Source organism: Grammomys surdaster, unplaced genomic scaffold, assembly GCF_004785775.1.
Source record: "Grammomys surdaster isolate TR1022 unplaced genomic scaffold, NIH_TR_1.0 320015, whole genome shotgun sequence".
NCBI lineage: Eukaryota > Metazoa > Chordata > Mammalia > Rodentia > Muridae > Grammomys > Grammomys surdaster.
The window spans coordinates 16,004-36,335 of NW_021627163.1; the positions used below are offsets into that span (position 1 = coordinate 16,004).

Sequence of the window (20,332 nt, forward strand, 5' to 3'; positions counted from 1 at the left end):
GGGCGCGCGGCGGCGCGAGCGGCCGCCTGGGTCCCCGCTCGGGTGTTCGCGTCCTTCTCCGGCTTCTGACGTGCCGCGCTGACGCCGTAGCCTCGAGGAGGTGGAGGTCAGGGTTTGGAGCTTTGAGGTAACCCAGTCTTTGCTTCGGCCCCAGACTCCTTACCGTCGCCGCGTCCGGGTGTCCGTGGGTGGGACGAGGCGCGCGGCTCCTGACCGGGGAGGGGGAGTCGCTACACGCAGAGCCCGAACCTGGAGGCTCGCTCGGTCCTTGTCCACCCGAAGACGGAAACGCTTTCCTCTCAGGGCCTCATGGAGCCCAGAGGGACCAAGAGGAAAGCGGAGAAGGCAGAGGTGGCCAAACCCTGGAACAAGCTGCCCCGGTCACTGCCCTCACTGCGCACGGAGCCCTCTCTGTACTCGGGACCCTTCCCTTTCTACCGGCGCCCTTCCGAGCTGGGCTACTTCTCCCTGGACGCACAGCGCCAGTACCACGGAGATGCCCGAGCCCTCCGCTACTACAGCCCACCCCCCATCAACGGCCCGGGCCCGGACTTTGACCTCAGAGACGGATACCCTGAGCGATACCAGCCCCGGGACGAGGAGGTCCAGGAGAGGTTGGACCATTTGCTACGCTGGGTCCTAGAACACCGAAACCAGCTGGAGGGGTGAGCGAGGCGCGGCGCAGAAGCTGATCTGGTGACCTGTTTTTCTCTTCTGAAGTTGGGGAAGCCAAATGGTCTTTAGTGGGGACTTGGAGTCAACAGAGCTCCAGTCAGTCCGTAAACCCCGAGTTCTTCCCTCTCAGGGGTCCAGGCTGGCTGGCGGGGGCTACAGTGACATGGCGAGGGCACCTGACAAAATTGCTGACCACACCGTATGAGCGGCAGGAGGGCTGGCAGCTGGCAGCCTCTCGGTTCCAAGGGACCCTGTACCTAAGTGAGGTGGAGACCCCGGCTGCTCGGGCCCAGAGGCTTGCAAGGCCACCCCTCCTCCGGGAGCTCATGTACATGGGCTACAAATTTGAGCAGTACATGTGCGCAGGTGAGAGTCGTCGCTGCCGTGCGGCCCCTCTCCCCTTCCGCAGAGGTCGAGAGCCCTTTCCCCTGCTGCTGGCTTCTCTTCTTGTGCAGACAAACCTGGAGGCTCCCCAGACCCCTCTGGGGAAGTGAACACCAATGTGGCCTTCTGCTCTGTGCTACCCAGCCGCCTGGGGAACTACCCTCTCCTGTTCTCCGGAGAGGTAGACTGCCTAAACCCCCAGGCCCCTTGCACACAGCCTCCCTCCTGCTACGTGGAGCTCAAGACGTCCAAGGAGATGCACAGCCCTGGCCAGTGGAGGAGCTTCTACAGGTTCCGGCCGGGGTGGACAGGAGGAGTCTGGGGGGTAGATGCTGCCGGGAGGGGGAGGGAGGGGGTCCTGGTGACCCTTTTGCCTCTCCTGTCAGACACAAGCTGCTGAAATGGTGGGCTCAGTCGTTCCTCCCAGGGGTCCCACATGTTGTTGCTGGCTTCCGGAACCCAGAAGGTTTCGTCTGTTCCTTAAAGACCTTTCCTACCATGGAGATGTTTGAAAACGTCAGGGTAAGGCAGGGTGTCAGAGTGGCCGTTTCCCCACGCCCTGTGCCAAGTCCTCAGATCCAGTGCCCCTTTGCCAACTGCCTTCTCCTCCTCCCACTCCCGTCTTCTGCCTCCTGTGCCCCCTCCAGAATGACCGAGAAGGCTGGAACCCCTCTGTGTGCATGAACTTCTGTGCTGCCTTCCTTAGCTTTGCCCAGAGCATAGTAGTCCAGGAGGATCCCAGGTAAGCCTTTGTGTTTGTGCACCGCTCTGGATCCCAGCACAGTCTCGGGCTTCACCCCACACCTCCATCTTCCCTCAGGCTTGTCCACCTCTTCTCCTGGGAACCTGGTGGTCCTGTCACTGTGTCTGTCCATCGGGACGCACCCTATGCCTTCCTGCCCTCATGGTATGTGGAAGCTATGACCCAAGACCTCCCATCACTCTCAAAAACTCCCTCCCCCAAGGACTGAGGACACAGGAGTCTGGGCTCCGTGCAGATAATAAAGGCGTGTTTCTAAGCGGGTCTGTTGATCATCTGAATGGAGTCACCTCTGCTCCAAGCTACCATACACCAAGCACTCTGGTTTGCTCTTTATTTTTGTTTTCTGTTTGTGGTTTCTTTATGTCATCCTGGCTGTCCTGGCACTGTAGAGCAGGCTGGCCTTGATCTCAGAGAGATTTCTCTTCCTTTTCACTCACTGTCACACTCTTATCCACACATCCTTTACTGGGTGTAGAGGCTGGCTGCGAAGACGATGTCCCGCCTTAGCAAGGTGGCTGCCGTCTCCATCTTGGCACCCAACACAGGCTCTCCTACCAAACGGGCCGCTCCTCGAAGCGAGCGACACATCTCAGCCAGTCGCTGGATGCAGCGGACGACCAAGCCTTCAGGGGTCCCCGAGAGCCCTGCCAGCTCAGAGAAGGGCTGCAGGAAGAGCAGAGTGGAGACTAAATGTGTCAGGTCTGGTGACCTCCCCCAGCCACCTGCAAACCCAGCACTCACCATGCCACGAGCCCACTCATAGACAACCTCGACCAGCCCGAAATTCAGCTCTCCCACAAACTCTTCCACTGTCTGGTTCAGGCCACAGGCCACCTGAACCTCACCAATCCGCTTGGCCACAGCTTTGACACGTTCTACTCCCTGCAGAGGAGGAAGGAAGGGCAAGACCTCCAGCTTCAGGACCAGGGAGGCCATGCACACTGGGAGGCACTTACCACGGGACTGAGAAGAGAATGGAGGGGTAGGGAGCGGTAGTGCACAATCCAAGAGAAGGGCAATGGCCCCTACCTGTTTGAGGGTGCTTGGGAGCTGGTCCCCAGGGTCCCCGGGGCTCTGGCACACCAGGCCCGAGAGTAGAGCTGCGATCTCCTCCGGTCGCAAAGCGCTCAGTGCATTGTCAAACATGAGTTCTGTGAGGAGCAGCTCATGGCTGCTCATGGCGCAGGCCACTCGGCCTGCCAGCTTCACGGTGCCAGCCTCGTCCACATAGCCCAGGGTCCGGAGCACCTTCGAGAAAGGGGGAGGGTTGGGGAGCCTGCTGTCCCCCTGAGTGTTCCTCACCTCATACCCCCATCCTGCCCTTTACCTCTACACGCTGGTGGTACTCGGGGAGTAGCAGCAGTGACTGGTCGGACAGGAGGAAGCGCAGCCTCTCCATTTCCTTCTGAATCTGCATTCGCTCCCGAAGCTTCACGTACTAAGAAAAGACACAGTAGGGACCGTTAGCCCCCTCACCCTTAGCCGGAGTGACCACTAGCCCCCACCCTCAGCAAGAGTGACAGGGTTGAGGAGGAGGAGCTGCCTCTGCTTAGGAGCTACCTGGGCAGGAAACCGGGGGCTGTGCACACACTGAGCCCCGCGGATCAGCTCCTCCAGCTTCCGGGCCCGCAGCCCGCCTTCTACTACCCCTACATCCTTGAGTTGCAGGTCATTGATGGGGTCAAGGGTTGGGGGTCCGGCTGGATAGGCCTGAGCCAGACGCAGCAGCTCCTGAACAGCAGTGGTCACAGCCGAGAGCGGAGGGTCCTTCCTGAAGGAGAACAGATTTTGTGATCTGAGCCAGCAGCTTTACCACAGGAGCCTCACCTCAGGCTGAGGAAGCCCCTCCAACACCCCATTTCATGGTCCCTTTTTACAAACTCAGGGTACATTCCCTTCCCTGGGAAAAGTCTCCCTTAAGTCTCTGACCTGAACTTCGGTTGCTGCCTCCTGCTGAAGTCCTCAGAGATCTTCTCCCCGTTCACCCGGAGCACTTTGGTGGAGATAGCAGCCACGTCTCCTGGCTGGAGCTTGGCCACCGTGTGCTCACAGGGCCCTGGAAAGCGACTCAGGTCAGGCTTCGCCACGGCTCGGACGTCTTGTTCACACAAGAAGCCAGGCACTGCCGGCTCTCTCCTCACCTTCCGGCAGGAACAGCTTGAAGCCCACAAGGTCATCTGGGTGGGGCACATCTGGAGTGGCTGGCCCCTTGTCCCTTGCGCTCTCAGATACAACAGGCTTATCACACAAGACCAATGTTGTAAATACCCTGCTGGTAGAGTTTGAGGAGACCTACAGGAGGCAGGAAGTCCAGGACAGGCTTTGAGACCACACAGAGCCCTTGGGCTGTGGAGGGGTAGCCATGCCAAGCAACTAGAGCAGCTTGGGGGCCAGGCACAGGGGCAAAGTAAAACGAGCACACTAGAGTCCTACCATGCCTGAGCCGATGGAGAGGCGTGCCAGGCCTCCCTCGCGTCCTCACCTGCAGGATCACGCCCAGCGCATTGTGATGCTCCTCATTCTTGACAACCACCACCCTTCCCACCGACAGAGACTTCAGCCCGTTCACAGACTCCATGATGCGGCGCTGCAGAACACGACACTCGGACTAAGTTTAGGCGCACCAGTGTGACCCGCTGTCCCCTCTTCCGTAGCCACATCCCCACTCACTCACCTGGATCATGCTCCGGGTCTCTGTCAGCTCCTCTGCCCAGCTGTAATAGTCAGGCAGGTCAGCCAACTGGCCGGTCACATCAGGCTCCTCCAAAGCCCCCAGCCTCTTGGTGAGGTCAGCCAGAGCCTGCTCATGGGCCTGAGGAGAAGCAGAAGTTTTGACAAGTCTGCCACCCTGGCCTCTACATCCGCCACCCCCCCACCAGCCTCTGCATGCCTACCTCGTGTCACCAGCTCACTGTCCCAGCCTGTCCCCAGCCCGCCCATCTCACCAGCTCGCTGTCCCAGCCTGCCCGTCTCACCAGCTCGCCGTGCTGCCCACCCTAGCCTCACCTTGCTGTCCTTGCGGGATGGGAACTCTGAGAAGCTCCTCTTCATCATGTCTTCCACTCTGAGGGCGTCCACCCGCAGCAGGTTGAGGATCATGGTGTATGTGAGGCGGAACTGGGACTGAAGCTGGGATGGCTTCCCCTGGAGACACACCAGAAGGTCAGACCAAGTGAGAGACCTGTGCTCCCAGCCTGTCCTGTGCTCCCCAGCCTGTCCTCTGTGCTCCTCAGCCTGTCCTCCGTGCTCCCCAGCCTGTCCTCCGTACTCCCCAGCCTGTCCTCCGTGCTCCCCAGCCTGTCCTCTATGCTCCTCAGCCTGTCCTCTGTGTTCCCCAGCCTGTCCTCTGTGCTCCCCAGCCTGTCCTCTGTGCTCCCCAGCCTGTCCTCTGTGCTCCCCAGCCTGTCCTCTGTGCTCCCCAACCTGTCCTCTGGTCCCAGCTCTGCAGCCATGGGGCCTCAGCCAATAATACCCTGCTCACCTCCTCAATGACTAAGGGAACAAGATGAAATACATGGACTCTTAAGGTCCTCATCAGGCACCGTACCCACAGTGGCAATAAAAAAGAGGAGCTGGACTTGGACTTGCTCAATTTTTTGTTTTTGTTTTTTGAGACAGGGTTTCTCTGTGTAGCCCTGGCTGTCCTGGAACTCGCCCTGTAGACCAGGCTGGCCTCGAACTCATAGATCTGCCCGCCTCTGCCTCCCAAGTGCTGAGACTAACGGCGTGCGCCACCGCCGCCCACTGGACTTGCTCACTTTTCACCTGACTTCTCCCGGGCGAAATGAAAGCCTCAGAAGGGAGAGACAGACAGCTGGGCTGAAGGACTTGGAGCTGTGGCCGGGCGGCTCGGCCAGTCCCACACCACGCCCTCTCACCATCATCATGCGGTGTAAATCCGCCATCTCAGGCACTCGGCCCTTACAGAGAAGGATGACGGTGCCCGTAGGGTCCAGGCCCCTCCGGCCTGCCCGGCCTGCCATCTGCACGTACTCCCCAGGCAGCAGGTCCCGGAAGGTAGAGCCATCATGTTTGCGCATGGAGTCAAACACCACTGTCCTCGCTGGCATGTTTACCCCCATGGCAAAAGTCTCAGTGGCAAACAAGACCTGGGACAGAGGGAAAGCTGGATGAGCAGACGGCTTCTGAGGCCCAGCGCTGGCAGTGCTCACACGACTGCGGCTGTGGGTCCTTCTTTCTTCCACCCTTTCAACCCCTTAAAACTAGATGAGAAAGAAGAAAGGATAGAGGGGAAAGGGAAGAGATCCCTGAATAAGCCAGGGGTTGGCTGTAAAGGGGGCGACATTATCATCACACTACTTCGTGATAATTAGAGGCACTGAGCTCCTAGGGGCAAGTTTGATCTTCACTGTCAGAATATCTAATTTCTTCATGCTGCTGCTTTATGCACGACTACTTAACAAACTACAACCAACAGTCCACCACCTCTCTCAGGGCTCTAGCATTTAACTACCCTCTGAAAAGTCCCTAGAATTCCAAACGTCACACAGTCGCAGGAACTATCTGCAGCTGGCAAAACCACGCCCCGGTAGAGCACGAGGCAAATCATAGTCAGCTGCTGTGGACAATCTGAAGCAGTCCCGTATCCCACATCTGGAATTAAAACACTAACATATCCTTATATTTCTGTGTTTTTTTAAAGAAACCAAAATTCCAAAATTGTCAGTACACGCCACTTTGGAGCCTGGTCTCAGATGTGTCTGCAGGACCGCGCTGACCCTCCAGGAAGACCGGCAGTGCAGCCCTTATCATTTCTGTCCTTCTGTTCCCAATCACTGATTCTGAGAGAGGCAGGTGCTGTGTCTCTGTAAGGGACACCCCTACATTTACCTAGCCAACGTCCCAGTGAAGGGCACCCTGCTTCTCAGCCAGCCTTTCATCCCAGGAGCAGAGGCTTGAAGTCTGAAACCCGTTATCATAAACAGCACCGTAGAGAACAAGGCAAATGCATCTGTTGTTCCCTCAGAAAGGTAGAATTTCTTTGTGTACTATACTTAATTTGCTTAAACAGTGCCAAGGCAGAAAGACAACAACAGTACTCGGATGCCAAACAATGGCGAACTGGCAACAGCTCACATCTGGTCACAGATGCGGTTAAATGCAGCCATCCTGACCACTGTACAGCCATTTACTGACAACATTTCAGTTTGCATCTCTCTAACTCTTAGTGACTCTTCTATGCTCGCCAGCTGTGGAGCTTTCTCTTCTCAAGCCCAGAGTTATGTTGTATTATATATGTCCCTGTTTAAGATTAAGGTGAGAAACCTAGAGTCCAGCAGGGTTATGGAGCTGAGATTTGAACCCAGGTTACCTGGATCCAGAACCCAGGTTCTTAACCACTGCACTGTCCTGCCTAAATCCTGACCCTTCTACTCGGGACCTCTTGCCCATTCTGCTCACCTTGACCAGGCCCCGGCTAAAAAGCATCTCCACAATCTCCTTAAGGATAGGCAGGATGCCGCTGTGGTGCACACCCAGGCCTCGACGAAGAAGCTCTGACATGTGCAGGACCTGCAGGACGAGGAGGGAGAAGAGGGCAGTGGTCAGAGAAGATGTAGAAGGAACCCCCTCAACAGGAGGGGCAGGCCTCAGATCACCACAGCCCTACCTGTGTCTACAGACACAGACCTGGGGTAGCTGCCGGTCAGAGCCTCGGAGCCGAGCGAGGCAGCGCTGCAGGAAGAGGTGGATCTCGCTCTTCTCTGAGCTTGTTGTGAGGTCCAGAGAGGTGAGGCCCGAAGCCTGCTCATCACAGCGGCCTCGGGAGAAGGTGAACACCACCACTGGCAACTGAGCCCGGGTCCGGAGGGAAGCCAGCAAGGACAGGTACACCCCACGGTCCTGAGGGAGGAAGGGAGGGGACAGAACTTACGTGGACGTGGTCAAGCCATGTTCAAGTCAGGTTTACCTGGAGCAGGACACGGACCTCAAGTCCACTCCCTCCCCGCAGGGACCAGGGCTGAACGAGGGGGATGGGATGCGGGCTTCGGCAGACTGGGTGCTCCCGGGCTTACCTGTGCAGGCCCGCCCTGGTGCGTGGGCTGCTTGGCCCCGAAGGTCTGCGCATGCCTGCTCGTCCTCTCTTTCTTGGCCTCCACCGCAGCGTAGTACCTGAGCACAGGGTGGGCGGCGTGAGACCCGCACAGACCCAGCCACTACTCCCAGCCCTGAACTTACCCCTTGGTGTGGAAGGCCCCTCGGGAGTCCAGCAGCAGGAAGAGCTCGCCCTGTGTCTTGGGGCTGTTTCCTGTGAAGAGATAGTGCTCCAGGGGGACCGGACGGGCAACCGTGCTGATGACATAGATCTGCCGCCGCTTCAGCCGTCTGGAGGGAGGAGAGGGCAGCCTCTGCTTCACCTCCACTTCTGCTCACACTGGTCCAAGCCGGCCTCTGCCCTGCCCCTCCCTCACTCAGGACCATCAGTGTGCCTGTCCTTGCCCACAAGGACGGCTCCCACCATCCCATCTCAGCCTGCAAAAAATGTTCTGGGCCCCAAGGGGACCCGGCAGCCATCTAGGCGAGGCTGTTTCCTGGCTCCATACCCTGATCCCTCTCCTCACTGAGTTCCTCAACCCAAGAGAGGAACACCACAGTCCTCGGCACTCAAGCACCCAGGATACAGGTCTCACCCAATCCAGTCAGCAAACTCCAGGGCGTTGGGGACGGTGGCACTCAGAAGGATGATGGAGACGTGCTCCGGAAGCATGATGAGTACCTCCTCCCAGACCACGCCACGCTGCACACATGGGGGGGCGGGTCAGTGGGGGCAGAGTCTAAGACAGTAAGGCAAGGCCCATGGAAGACCCCGCGTTCACCAGCGCTCACCTCAGCGTCGTTGATATAGTGGACTTCGTCAAAGATGACCCACTCCAGGTCTCGGATGACGTCTGAGCCACTGTACAGCATGGAGCTGAGGAGAGGAAGCTCAGACTGACCCCCGGCAGCTCTGTCTCCATCCTGCTTCCGCAGGGAGGCTCACTCCCTACCCAAAGCACCCCCGGGAGGCAGACCCCTCTCTCACCGAAGGATCTCCGTGGTCATGATGAGGCAAGAGGCCTCTGGATGCAGCTGCACGTCGCCCGTGAGCAGCCCCACGTCCCCGAATGTGTTTCGGAAGTCCCGAAACTTCTGGTTGCTCAGGGCTTTGATAGGAGAAGTGTAGATGGTACTGGGGATGGGGTGTGAAGTCAGGCAGTCTTTCCTCACAGACTCACGGGTGGGGCACCCCGTCTTCCACTTGGAGTCCTCCCAAGGCTCATGACCTGTACGCTAAAGACCCTCCAATCCTCCTTCATGACACCACCCTTTCCTAAATTAGCCCAGGTCTCTCTCTGCCCCTCTTCTCTGCCAGAACTTTTCATGTCTCTCTGAACCCCCATCTCAGCCTTTCTCCTGAACCTCACATCTACAGGGTAAGGCAGGGGGTGGGGGGATGAGAGGCGAAGTCCAGGAAGGATGCAGGAGGAAGGCGGGCAGGCTGGGGAGGCATGTGTACCGGGTCATGTGTTTCTGGGCCAGGGCAATGGCGTATTCAGCCACCACTGTCTTCCCAGCAGATGTGTGAGCTGCGACAAACACAGAGTCGTGCTGCTCCAAGTGCAGGATGGCCTGCTTCTGAAACACATCTGGCTCAAACGCCCACTGTGTGAGAGAGATGACAGCGCTGCAGGGAGAGCCTCTCTGCCTCCATGTAGGCATGCAGAGCAAAGAGGAAGAGGCCAGTGTAGGGCTGGGACTGAGACACAAGACGGGCCCGGAAGGTATGTGGCCTCTAGCGAAGAGAGAGGACAAGGCTGGGCTGAGCTAAGGGGCATGGCCAGGTCCACCCAGAGGTGCAGTGAGGCCTGAGCACAGTACCTGGAAGGCTGGCTGAGGGATGAGACGGTAAAAATCACCCACGGGCGAGGTGACGTCCACAGGTACCGCCCACTGTTCCTGAGGTGGAGGTTTGGGAGGCTCCAGGGTGGGCACAACTGTGGAAGCTTCCTGGAGAAGTCAGGTAGGGGGGATACAGGTAGAGCCAGAGAGCTCTTGCCTGCCACTCACGCCCCAGAGGTGTCTCCCTGTCACTCTCAAACCCAACCGGGACCTCAGAGCCCCTTCTTACTTGTCCCCACCACCGGTAACTACCAACCTTCAACACTAGATCCTCCAAGCTGCTTGCTCGGACCAGGGGAGTACTGGAGGGGGAGGCTGAGGCAGCGTCCCCTTTGGGGCCTCCTGCTGCCTCTCCCTCATCCTCGTCACCTCCGCTTAGATCTAGAGGCTCCAGCAGACGGCTGAGGCTGAGCAAGCCTGGCACGGGAGCTGGGTGATCTGAGGAACAACAGCCACCCTGTCACCTTCCCACATCTGCAGGAGCAGAGCACCCCTACAAACCCTTCTCCAGCTCACCTTTGGGGGCAAAATCCACTCCTTTCTTGAAGCCAGGTGGGACAGTGAGAAGATCTGAAGGATGAGAACAGAGAGACGGCATCGGCCACTGCAGCCGCAGCCACCGCTGCCCAGCTGTCTTGGAAACTGTGCATCACATGACACAGACATTCACGGTACTCTGCTTGTGTCCACGGCAGCTGTGGCCTTTTTTTTGTTTTGTTTTTGTTTTGTTTGTTTTTTTCGAGACAAGGTTTCTCTGTGTAGTCCTGGCTGTCCTGGAACTCACTCTGTAGACCAGGCTGGCCTTGAACTCAGAAATCCACCTGCCTCTGCCTCCCAAGTGCTGGGATTAAAGGCGTGCGCCACCACTGCCCGGCTCCTTTTTTTTTTTTTTTTAAAGATTTATTTATTTATTTATTTATTTATTTATTTATTTATTTCATGTATAGGAGTACCCTTTCACTCTCTTCAGACACACCAGAAGAGGGCATCAAATCCCCATTACAGATGGTTGTGAGCCACCATGTGGTTTCTGGGAATTGAACTCAGGACCTCTGGAAGAGCAGCCAGTGCTCTTAACCTCTGAGCCATCTCTCCAGTCCAGTGTGGCCATTTTTTTTTTTCAAAGAGCTACTAGGGAGGACACCTTTTTTCCTTGGGATTAAGAAGGACCCTTCCCCTGATTTGTAAAAGTACAGGAAGCCTCCTCAAACACACAAAGCCTAGCAGCAACCTGCTGGCCTCTCCTCAGACACAGGAAACCTAGCAGCAACTTGTGGGGGCACTTCACCTTTCTCAAAGTCTATCTCCTCCTCGGCTTCCTCCCGAGTACTCAGATCGGTTATGCTGGGCTCGTCCATCCCACCTGGGGAGATATGAGACCTTGGTGTGAGCAGGGACCCATTCCTTAGACACAAGGGTTCTCCCTTATGCCACCATCAAAGATGACTTACCTGGCCAAAAAGGGTACTGCGTGGGATTGCCCCATAGTGACTGCGAGGCTGGCCCTGGAGGCCGGTGAAGGGACAAGGAGGTTGTGGCCGACAGGTTTGTGTTCTCCAGCAGGACCTGAGGCAAGAGGTTGGACAACCAGTGAGACCAAGCCTGCCTGTGACCCTTTCTCCCGATTCCTTTTCTTGCAGTCTCTGACCTCTTACCTCCTTATAGCCTAGTATATGGCCTGTGGTTGGGTGTCGCTGGGCCTGAAGGTCAGATGGGACTGGAGTCCCCAGAGCAGCCAGGAGCGACCAGGGATCTGTCTTCCTCTGCCATTTTCTGGAGAGATGGAAAGGAATTGTGGAGTCAGCCTATCCCTGCTTCCTCCCATTGGTCCATCTCCCCAGTCTGGGAGCTGCAGACTTCTCACCGAGCTGAGTGTTCTACACCATGTAGAGGAAGCCAGGCCGGAGACGACAGAAACAACTGCTCTGCTTCCTGGCACAGATCTGGGGCACACGGAGGGAGGCCATGGGGAAGCTGGGACAAGGGCGAGATAGGAAGCATTAAGTTGGGGGCTGGAGAGATGGCTCAGTGGTTAAGAGCACTGACTGGTCTTCCAGAGGTCCTGAGTTCAATTCCCAGTAACCACATGGTGGCTCACAACTATCTGTCATGGGATCTAATGCCCTCTTCTGGTGTGTCTGAAGATAGCTACCACTTACTCATATATAAAATAAGTAAATAAATTTTTAAAAAAGCCTTAAGTTAGTAAAGGATTTGTGCTTAGATCCGATGGTAGATGTCCCCAGGATAGCAAGGTAAATTATGGATTTCAGACACACAGAGGCCAGACACAGCATTCTTATTTTGAAATAGGATCTCATGAAACCCAGGTTCCAACGTGATATATGTATGTATGTATGTATATATATATATATATGCTCAGCTGAGAATTTGCATTTTAGAGTTCTTATTTTTGTAGCAGTGTGTGTTAGTACGCATAGGTATGTGTGTAATATGTGGCTATGGAGACACACATGCACACGTGGCAGTCAGAAGACAGTACTGTGGAGTTGGTCCTCTCTCTACCTTTACGTGTGTTTCATGGGCAAGCACTTTAATCGGCTAAGCCAGTGGTTCTCAACCTTCCTAATGCTGTCACCGTTTAACGCACCAGTTCTTTGTGTTGTGGTGACCCCAACCGTAAGATAATTTCATCGTCACTAATTATTAACTGTAATTTTATTACTGTTATGACTCTTAATATAAATGTCTGGTGTGCAGGATATCTGATATGTGACCCCTGTGAAAGGGTCATTCCACCCCCAAATGGGTGGTATATCACAGGTTGAGAATCTCTGGGCTAAGTCTCCCTGCCGGTCTTAAATCTTCTGCTTCTTCTCTTTGTGTTTTTGGAGATGAGGTGTCACTACGTAGCCCTAGCTGGCCTGGAACTTGGTATGTCGATCAAACTGGCCTCCAATTCAAGAGATCTGCCTGCCTCTGCCTCCTAAGTGCTGGGATTAAGGGTGTGAGCCACGTCCAGCTTCTAAAAAAAAAAAAAAAAAAAAGGCCAAGTGCTCTGAGGTATGTAGACAGAAGGGACCTCCAAGGAGGAAAAAGGTACAGCTGAAGGGGCAGCTCTGAGAGCTGGTGTCTCCAGCACTCTCCGCTCTGACCTACGGGAGTTCCAATAGGGCGGGATCTGTCCAGCATGAGCCGGGGGCCATGGTGACAGTGTCCAGGTGTCAAGCTACATCCTCCTGTGAGCAGGGCGGGATTTCTTTTAGGCTCACAGGTCAAAGGTGAGAGTCAAAAGTCACTCACGGTGCTCTCCGGAGGCCCTGGCACGCTCAGCAGCTCCCAGTGGCCAGTGCAGCCCACTTCCAGAGCTCGAAGGGGCAGGTTCAGGGGATCTGGGGGAGGCAGAACTACGGAGGAAAGGACACAGGTTCAAAGCCAAAAGTCACTCCCGACAACTATTCCGTTCCGCGCCCCTCCCCTCCCCTCCCCCTCACCGAGTCGCTCGGTCTCCATCATCCTGGAGCCGCGGCAGCTGCCGAGCAGCCCGGAAACTCAGAGTAACTTCGGAGTCGGCCCCGCCCCGGGAAGGGCGGAAGTTGAGATGACTTCCGACACGCCCCCCTCCTCCACCACTCCCCGCCGGGAGCGTGGGCGAGCGCGGCTCAGAAGCCGGACTCGAGCCGGGCAAGGCCGGGCGGAAGTCGCTGCGCCCCGCCGCCTTGGTTACCGCGTGTCCCGCCCCTTTACGTCATCGCCGCGAGCCCGCGCGCAGCAGCCCGCGCGGCGGCGCCGGAGACCGCGGGCCCGGGCGCCGCCCCCTCAGGTGAGGGCTTCGTCTCACATCCTTCGCGCCTTCCCCGCGCGGCCCCTGGTTCTTCTTCCTCCTCCTCTGGTTGCCCAGATAGCGCTGCGCGGGCCCGGCCGCCTTCTCTGCCCACCGGACCCCGAGGTTGGCTGACCTAACCCCACTGGGCATGGGGGTCGGGAGCCATCGCCTTGGCGTCGCAGGGAGTGCTTTCCCTTCTCCGGGCTGAGGTACCCCAAGGCTCTAGTGTCTGGACCTTGGACATAGGCGGGAATGCCGGTTGATTACAATGAACAGGAGGCTGGACAAGCAGCCTCGCAGAAACAAGGGGTTAGGAAAAGGCCAGAGGCTGGAGTAGGCGGGCCTGGAGGTTGGGGTGCATACATACAGGATGGACGCAAGTTGGACGACGAGTGAATTTTGAATGGTGACAGTAGAAAATGATGTCTTGGGTTCTGCCCTTGAACCAGGAGCCAACATGTTGGTGATACCTCCGGGGCTGAGTGAAGAGGAAGAGGCACTGCAGAAGAAATTCAACAAACTTAAGAAAAAGGTATGGAGCTGAGCATGGTGGCCTAGCTTTTCCAGACTCTGAGGACACCTCGGGTGAATCTGAGGCAGAGGGGGAGTTCTCCTGCCTCATACTCAAAGCGGACCTCTCAGTGGAGTCCAGTCTTGCTTTGAACCGTCCCTCTTTTCTGGTCATTCCCCTGTGCAATTATCTTTCCTGTGGCTTTAGTACCACCCAAGAGCTGGAGGGTGTTACATTTGGATCCCCAGTTCCATCCAGAGCCTTGTGAGCCACCAGATGCCCAAGTTAATGCCGTCTTCCTGTCTGCTCTGCCTCTCTTCCTTTGCTTGTAGATAGAACACACTACACTTAATAGGCCTTAAAATCTCATCTCTGACACCCTGCTGGACCCCCAGCCTCAGGCAGGGTCTCACACTTAGCCCAGGCTGGATTGAAAATAATGTGGCTTTGGGTAACCTGGAATAGTTCTGCCTTACCTCTGGCTTCTATACTATTTACACAGCAAAACAGTTGTCAAGTCCTACAGTGGTTTCTTCCTTCCTCTCTTCCTCTCTCTTACACTTTGTCCCCGCCCCCCCCCCCCAGCTGGATCTCAGTATGTGGCTGAGTTAGGTGTTTCTCGGGGAGGGGGTGTGTGTTTTGTTTTGTTTTTCAACTCCTGGGCTCCTGTGATCTTCCTCCCTCAACTTCTCTCAGGAAGTGGAACTAAAGGTACACGCCATCCTGCGCACCCTCCTTCCTAGTGAAACCTCCGAGTAATTTCTAGTTTACTCCTGCTTACACACCCCTCGGAACATGGTTTTACTTTGCTGTTTGAGGGGGCTCGCTTGATCCACTGAAAACACTTCAGAGGGTTCACATCCGTGTATAGAACAGAACTCTGAAATATCAGCTCAGCATATCTGTCAAAAGAGACAACTGTTTTCTCTTAGAACATGCCTTCCCAAGAGCTCCTCTGCATTTTTACCACCCTGATTTCTTTGTCTAACGTATCTTTTCTGTCTATGTTGGGAAATTCTGTCAGGCCTCAGTTTAGTGACCACTTGAGCCTCTGAAGGTGTTGCTTGTGTTTAGGCATGAGCGATTTGTGCCTTTGATTATTCTTGGTTGTTGGTCTAGCTGTTGTTTCCTGGATTCTGAGTTTCTTAAGGGTGGGAACTATGTGTTTTGATTCTGCGTGGCCTCATTAATATGCAGACGATGGGAGATGGGTGGATAAAATCCCCAAGGATGACATTCAGGGCTTATTGGCAGCTTATATGGTAGACGTTTTTGGTTTTCATATGAGACTGGAAAGCCTTTGGACACCATAGCTTGGTTAGGTTAAATACTGTGGGCTTCATGATGATGTGGACACAGGACGGACCACACCAGGACCAGGATGCCCTGCGCACTGACCCTGGAGTCAGGCATCTAAGAGACCAGTGCCTTGGTTGACAGACTTCTCTTCTCACCAACCTTTCTCCTTTCCAGAAAAAGGCATTGCTGGCTCTGAAGAAGCAAAGCAGCAGTGGTACAGCAAGCCAGGGCGGTGTCAAACGCTGTAAGTGATGGAGACAGAAAGTCCAGAGGGCAGCAGCGCAGGGCCTCCCTCCACAGCCAGCATAATGCCTCTCTCTCCCCTCCCCCTCCCTCTCTTCCCAGCACTGTCAGAGCAGCCTGTGGTGGATACTGCCACAGCAACAGAGCAGGCCAAACAGCTGGTGAAGTCAGGAGCCATCAGTGCCATCAAGGCTGAGACTAAGAACTCAGGCTTCAAGCGTTCTCGGACCCTGGAGGGGAAGTTAAAGGTGAGCACACAGGAAGATCGTCCAGGCTGTCCTGGCATCAGCCGGAAGGGGGGGGGGGGGGGGAAGTCATGTGTGTTCACATATGAGCAGGCTCTGCTGTTCTAAGGTTTCGGGTGTTTCTCTATTTTTAGTCTTGTTCCTTGAGACAGGGTCTGACTGTACTCATGAACTCAAGTGATGCTCTGGCCTTAGCCTCAAAAGTAGTGTTTGCCACCACCACAGCCCACGGGAGCACTAGGTTTCTATCTGTTACAGAGAGACCTGGGCGATGCCCTCATCTCTTTTCCACATTTGTGCTTCTTGGATTGAAGGGAGGTTTGAGTAAACCAAGCCACTTACTCAAAAAGCAGCACATCAACCAACATGGTGGCACACGCCTTTAATCCCAGCACTTGGAGCAGGCAGGCCAAGAGCTCTAACATCAAGGCCAGCCTGGTCTACAGAGCAAGTTCAGGATAGCCAGGGCTACACAGAGAAGCCATATCTCAAAAAACCAATCAATCGAAAGGCCAGCCCATCATCATAGGAAGTGTAACAGGAGCAAAAGAGAAGCCAAGAAGAGAGAGGGACGAGTTCTCCTGGTCCACGCTAACATGGGTATCTACCCCTTTCCAGGACCCAGAGAAAGGCCCTGTCCCCACTTTCCAGCCGTTCCAGAGGAGCATGTCTGCTGATGAGGACCTACAGGAGGTACTGGGTTCTGTGGGGCTGGGGTTGGGACCAGTAAGAGACCCACACACTGGACCCACCCTGGCACCTGGGAATCATTTTAATTGTCTATCGTTTCTTTCTCCTCAGCCATCCAGACGTCCCCAGAGGAAATCTCTGTATGAAAGGTTAGAGAGGGCACCGTTTGGTGTGGGGTCAGAGGCCAGAGTGACTGGAAAGTTCAGGGCTAGAGTGGGAGGAGCCAGCTGCAGAGGCAGTGTTGACTCCACAGGTCTGGAAGAATGTGGAGCCCTCTTTGGTCCTTACTGTCTGCCTCCCCGCAGTTTTGTGTCTTCTAGCGATCGTCTTCGGGAACTGGGACAAGATGGAGAAGAAGCAGAGGCCCCCGGGGCTGGTGATGGCCCTCCTCGAGGCTTTGACTGGAGCTATGAAGAGCACGGTGGTGCCCACTCCTCAGCCTCCCCTCCCCGAAGCCGCAGCAGGGACCGAAGTCATGACCGGAGCCGAGATAGGGACCGGGACAAAGAGCGAGACAGAGACCGGGATCGAGACAGAGAACGGGACAAAGACAAAGACAGAGACCGGGAGCGAGACAGAGACAAAGACCGGGACCGAGACCGGGAGCGGGACCGGGAGCGGGACCGAGACCGGGAGGGCCCTTTCCGCAGTGAGTGGTCTTACCCAGGGTTTAGGTGGGCCCTGCTAAGTAGAAGGTGAGGTAGACTCAGTAATGACTGTGGTTCCTAACCCACAGGGTCAGACTCATTCCCCGAACGGAGAGCCCCTCGGAAGGGGAACACGCTGTATGTGTATGGGGAGGACATGACGCCCGCCCTCCTCCGAGGGGCCTTCTCTCCCTTTGGAAACATCATTGACCTCTCCATGGACCCACCCAGAAAGTATGGCTGAGCATCCTGGGAGGAAGCTGCTGGCTCGCCAGTGTGTGGGGACACGGGGTCCACGGAGCCCCCTGACTCTGCTTTCTCTCTCACCCAGCTGTGCCTTTGTCACCTACGAGAAGATGGAGTCTGCAGATCAGGCCGTTGCTGAGGTTGGGACTTCTCAGAGCGTTCCTCCCATCCCTCCTGTCATCCTCCTGCCTCTTCCTTTCAATACCTGCTTCTAGAGGAAACTTTTCTCCTGACTGAGAAAGCCTTCGTCCTCACACTCCTGTTTGCTCTCCTCCCAGGGTGGCAGCACCTGGCTCCGTGTAATGCCCATCCTCTGTCCCCTCCCCTCTTGTCCCACAGCTCAATGGGACCCAGGTGGAATCTGTGCAGCTCAAAGTCAACATAGCCCGAAAACAGCCCATGCTGGACGCTGCTACTGGCAAATCTGTCTGGGGCTCCCTTGGTAAGGATGAGGCTCCTCCTCCCCCTCTCTGCAGCTCAGCCCTCCTGCTCCCTCTACGTCTTTGAGTTGCCTAAAGGGCCACGGTCAGGTTCTTCACACTGGCAGCGATGGAGAGCTGCCAGGACATCTGTCAGGTGGGGGAGGAGAGCAGTGCTGAGAGGTTCCCCCTTTTCAGTGGGGGCACACACTTTCAGTCCCAGCACTTGGGAGAAGGCAGAGGCAGGTGGCGCTCTTGAGTTCAAGGCCAGCCTGGTCTACAGAGCAGAGTTTAGGACAACCAGAGCTACACAGAGAAATCTTGTCTTGAAAAGCCATTAAAAAAAAGAAAAAGTCCCCCAGCAGTGACTGTCACAGACAGGAAAGCAGGAGCCAGGCTGTCCTCTCCGAGCTGGAACACTGTCTGAACTTGGTGTTGTAGGCCTGGACCTCAGGTAAAGACTAGGCCTGGAGATGGAGACTGGTGTTCTGTGCACCTGGAACCGTCAGGGATGGGGATTTCGGAGATCACAGTGACCTGAGGCTGGTTTATAGAATCAAGGACATTAGGAAGCTGGGCCCCACTGTCTGCCGAGCATTCTTCCAGCAGTCCAGGCTTGCTAGGCCCAAGTGGAGTCTGCAGCCAAGGAACCGTGAACTGAGAGGGGTCTGAGCTGAGAGCAGCCCTAGAAGCTCTAGGCTGTGGACCGAGGCTCTGAGAAGGGTAGAAGACCAAAGAGGAGGCCTGCCTCTCAGCCCCACAGGGAGTCCTTGGGCGGGATGAAGAGTGTGAGGAGAGAAAAGCCGAGCACTTGGGTTCCGAGAGGTCCTCACAGTGTTTCTCAGTGTGGACAGCCCATTCTGCCTGAAACAGATTTTTCTGGGGAAGGAGTAAGCAAAAGTCCCTGCAGACAGCAGGAAGGAACCAGAATTGACCAGTATACCAGCAAGGGCACAGAGACATTCTGATCATTTAATTTTCATGATGTTAGCATATCTAAGTGTGTTAACACTCTGGATTTTCTAAGCCACAGTGAGGCTATGGCCACCAGAGGGCAGAGTAAGCCCTGGTAGACCAGGGCCAGGGCTCTGGACCTCAGGTCTAACGCGGCCTCTGCTTCAGACCTTAACTGTCACTTTCCTCCCTCCTTAGCTGTCCAGAACAGCCCTAAGGGTTGCCACCGGGACAAGAGGACCCAGATTGTGTACAGTGACGATCTATAGGAAACCTTGTGGACGGCTTCTAGGACATGAAGCTGGATTCCTTGTGCCTCACATGCCCCCAAGCTGGTCTCAGTAAAATCCTGGGGTAGAAGCTTTCACCTCCGTCAGCCTCTAGTCTGTCAGCACTTGGGATTGGAGTTAAGCCTTTCAAAAGCTGCTGTCAGTGTTGGTGTTGACCAGTGCACGCCCCTGCTCCCTTACCCCAAAAAGATGTGGAACAGACTTTTTATTGTAGCTGCTTTAATTTGTCCTCACCCCCTCCCAGCAGGACGCTCTATAGGAAACCCAGATCCTCATCTTTGAGCTTGTCCTTTAGCCAGGGCAGCACCTGGAAGAGATTGACGTGGAAGTCCCGGGCATACGAGGGGATCTGCCGTGGCCGCCTCAGGCGGTCTTTGCAGACATCCACTACTCCCCAGCTGATGACACCAACCTGTGTAGATAAGGGCATGCCATGGGTCACTTGACACTTCATAATCCCAGAAAGCTTCCACGCTGGCCTAAAGAAGTGCACTGGGAGCCCAGCTCCCTGTCTTCCATGGTACACACACCCAAACCCTTGCCTCTCCCTGACCAGCTAAGAACATAGCTGTCAGGTGAGGTGGGCCCTGTCCTGCCGCCTTTCCCAGCCATGTGCCTCAAGCTTGCTCTCTGTGACCCCCACCCCCCACCCCGGGCGGGTGTTTCCCCAGTGGACTAGAGAAGGGACCACTCACTTGAATGAAGCGACTTCTCTTGTGAACAATGAGAGGGCCCCCGGAGTCTCCTGTAGAAGAGAGAAGCTGTAGGGAAGGACGCTTGGCCTGTGGGCTTGCAGCATAGCCAGAGAGCTACCTCACCTTTGCATGTGTTGGGGTCGGCATAGGGGTCCACCCCTCCTGTGCAAAGGAACCTGGGGGTGACCACCTCCGAGGCAGCTTTGACCTTCTCATAGCCTTGGGCCTTGGTAGCATCTCTCTCACAACTGGCTTTCTGTGGGCGACAACGGTGTGGTAAGAAAGCTAGCTTGGGAAGGAGTGAGGCCTGTGTGAGCCTCTCCAGAATCCTCTTCTCACCTTGTCCCCATTCTTGATGTACACCTCCTTCCGAGTCAGCTTCTTCCCTTCCTCAGATACAAACAGAGCTTTGACATCCTTCACAGGGAGCAGCTCTTCCTCTGGAAAAGTTAGAGGGTCATGCTAGCTGAAACCTTACTTCTCACCCAGCAGATGTCCCTTGGGCCCTTAGGTGCTAGGCCTTGAACTGAGCAGTTGAACACTTGCAGCTCCCTCTTGTGACCCCTTTGTCTTGGGAGTCTCACC

General features: G+C 55.8%; 3 protein-coding genes and 1 long non-coding RNA gene across 6 annotated transcripts; 2 read left to right on the forward strand and 2 right to left on the reverse strand.

Moving 5' to 3' along the window:
- Positions 1-5: 5 nt before the first annotated feature.
- On the forward strand, positions 6-2,083 carry LOC114616425 (decapping and exoribonuclease protein-like). The gene is made up of 7 exons (XM_028761890.1): positions 6-127; positions 304-665; positions 806-1,041; positions 1,131-1,350; positions 1,446-1,581; positions 1,707-1,801; positions 1,880-2,083. The coding sequence occupies exons 2-7, from the start codon at positions 310-312 to the stop codon at positions 2,028-2,030; spliced, it is 1,194 nt and encodes a 397-aa protein (XP_028617723.1). The 5' UTR covers positions 6-127; positions 304-309; the 3' UTR covers positions 2,031-2,083.
- A 39-nt stretch (positions 2,084-2,122) lies between these two features.
- LOC114616424 (helicase SKI2W) lies at positions 2,123-13,251 on the reverse strand. 2 transcript variants are annotated; one of them, XM_028761888.1, is made up of 28 exons: positions 13,177-13,251; positions 12,986-13,089; positions 11,586-11,695; positions 11,377-11,494; positions 11,173-11,287; positions 11,010-11,084; positions 10,238-10,291; positions 9,978-10,159; positions 9,701-9,829; positions 9,339-9,484; positions 8,865-9,011; positions 8,669-8,753; positions 8,473-8,579; positions 8,021-8,167; positions 7,858-7,954; positions 7,472-7,684; positions 7,244-7,354; positions 5,701-5,931; positions 4,829-4,966; positions 4,497-4,634; positions 4,305-4,409; positions 3,964-4,114; positions 3,752-3,878; positions 3,383-3,593; positions 3,150-3,260; positions 2,852-3,070; positions 2,564-2,704; positions 2,123-2,485 (listed from the first exon to the last, which is right to left on the reverse strand). In XM_028761888.1, the coding sequence occupies exons 1-28, from the start codon at positions 13,196-13,198 to the stop codon at positions 2,285-2,287; spliced, it is 3,735 nt and encodes a 1,244-aa protein (XP_028617721.1). In that variant the 5' UTR covers positions 13,199-13,251; the 3' UTR covers positions 2,123-2,284. The 2 variants fall into 2 exon arrangements, with proteins under 2 accessions (XP_028617721.1, XP_028617720.1); XM_028761887.1 differs by having other exon boundaries at positions 2,123-2,704.
- A 184-nt stretch (positions 13,252-13,435) lies between these two features.
- LOC114616428 (negative elongation factor E) lies at positions 13,436-19,254 on the forward strand. 2 transcript variants are annotated; one of them, XM_028761893.1, is made up of 11 exons: positions 13,436-13,505; positions 13,958-14,040; positions 15,493-15,562; positions 15,664-15,809; positions 16,425-16,499; positions 16,608-16,645; positions 16,802-17,145; positions 17,233-17,377; positions 17,475-17,529; positions 17,729-17,831; positions 18,961-19,254. In XM_028761893.1, exons 2-11 carry the CDS (start codon positions 13,966-13,968, stop codon positions 19,029-19,031), a joined length of 1,122 nt encoding a protein of 373 aa, XP_028617726.1. In that variant the 5' UTR covers positions 13,436-13,505; positions 13,958-13,965; the 3' UTR covers positions 19,032-19,254. The 2 variants fall into 2 exon arrangements, with proteins under 2 accessions (XP_028617726.1, XP_028617725.1); XM_028761892.1 differs by lacking the exon at positions 13,436-13,505 and having other exon boundaries at positions 13,663-14,040.
- LOC114616429 lies at positions 19,252-20,231 on the reverse strand. The gene is made up of 4 exons (XR_003710630.1): positions 20,087-20,231; positions 19,871-20,003; positions 19,748-19,797; positions 19,252-19,464 (listed from the first exon to the last, which is right to left on the reverse strand). It is a non-coding gene; the product is annotated as an uncharacterized LOC114616429 (long non-coding RNA).
- Between the last annotated feature and the right edge of the window lie 101 nt (positions 20,232-20,332).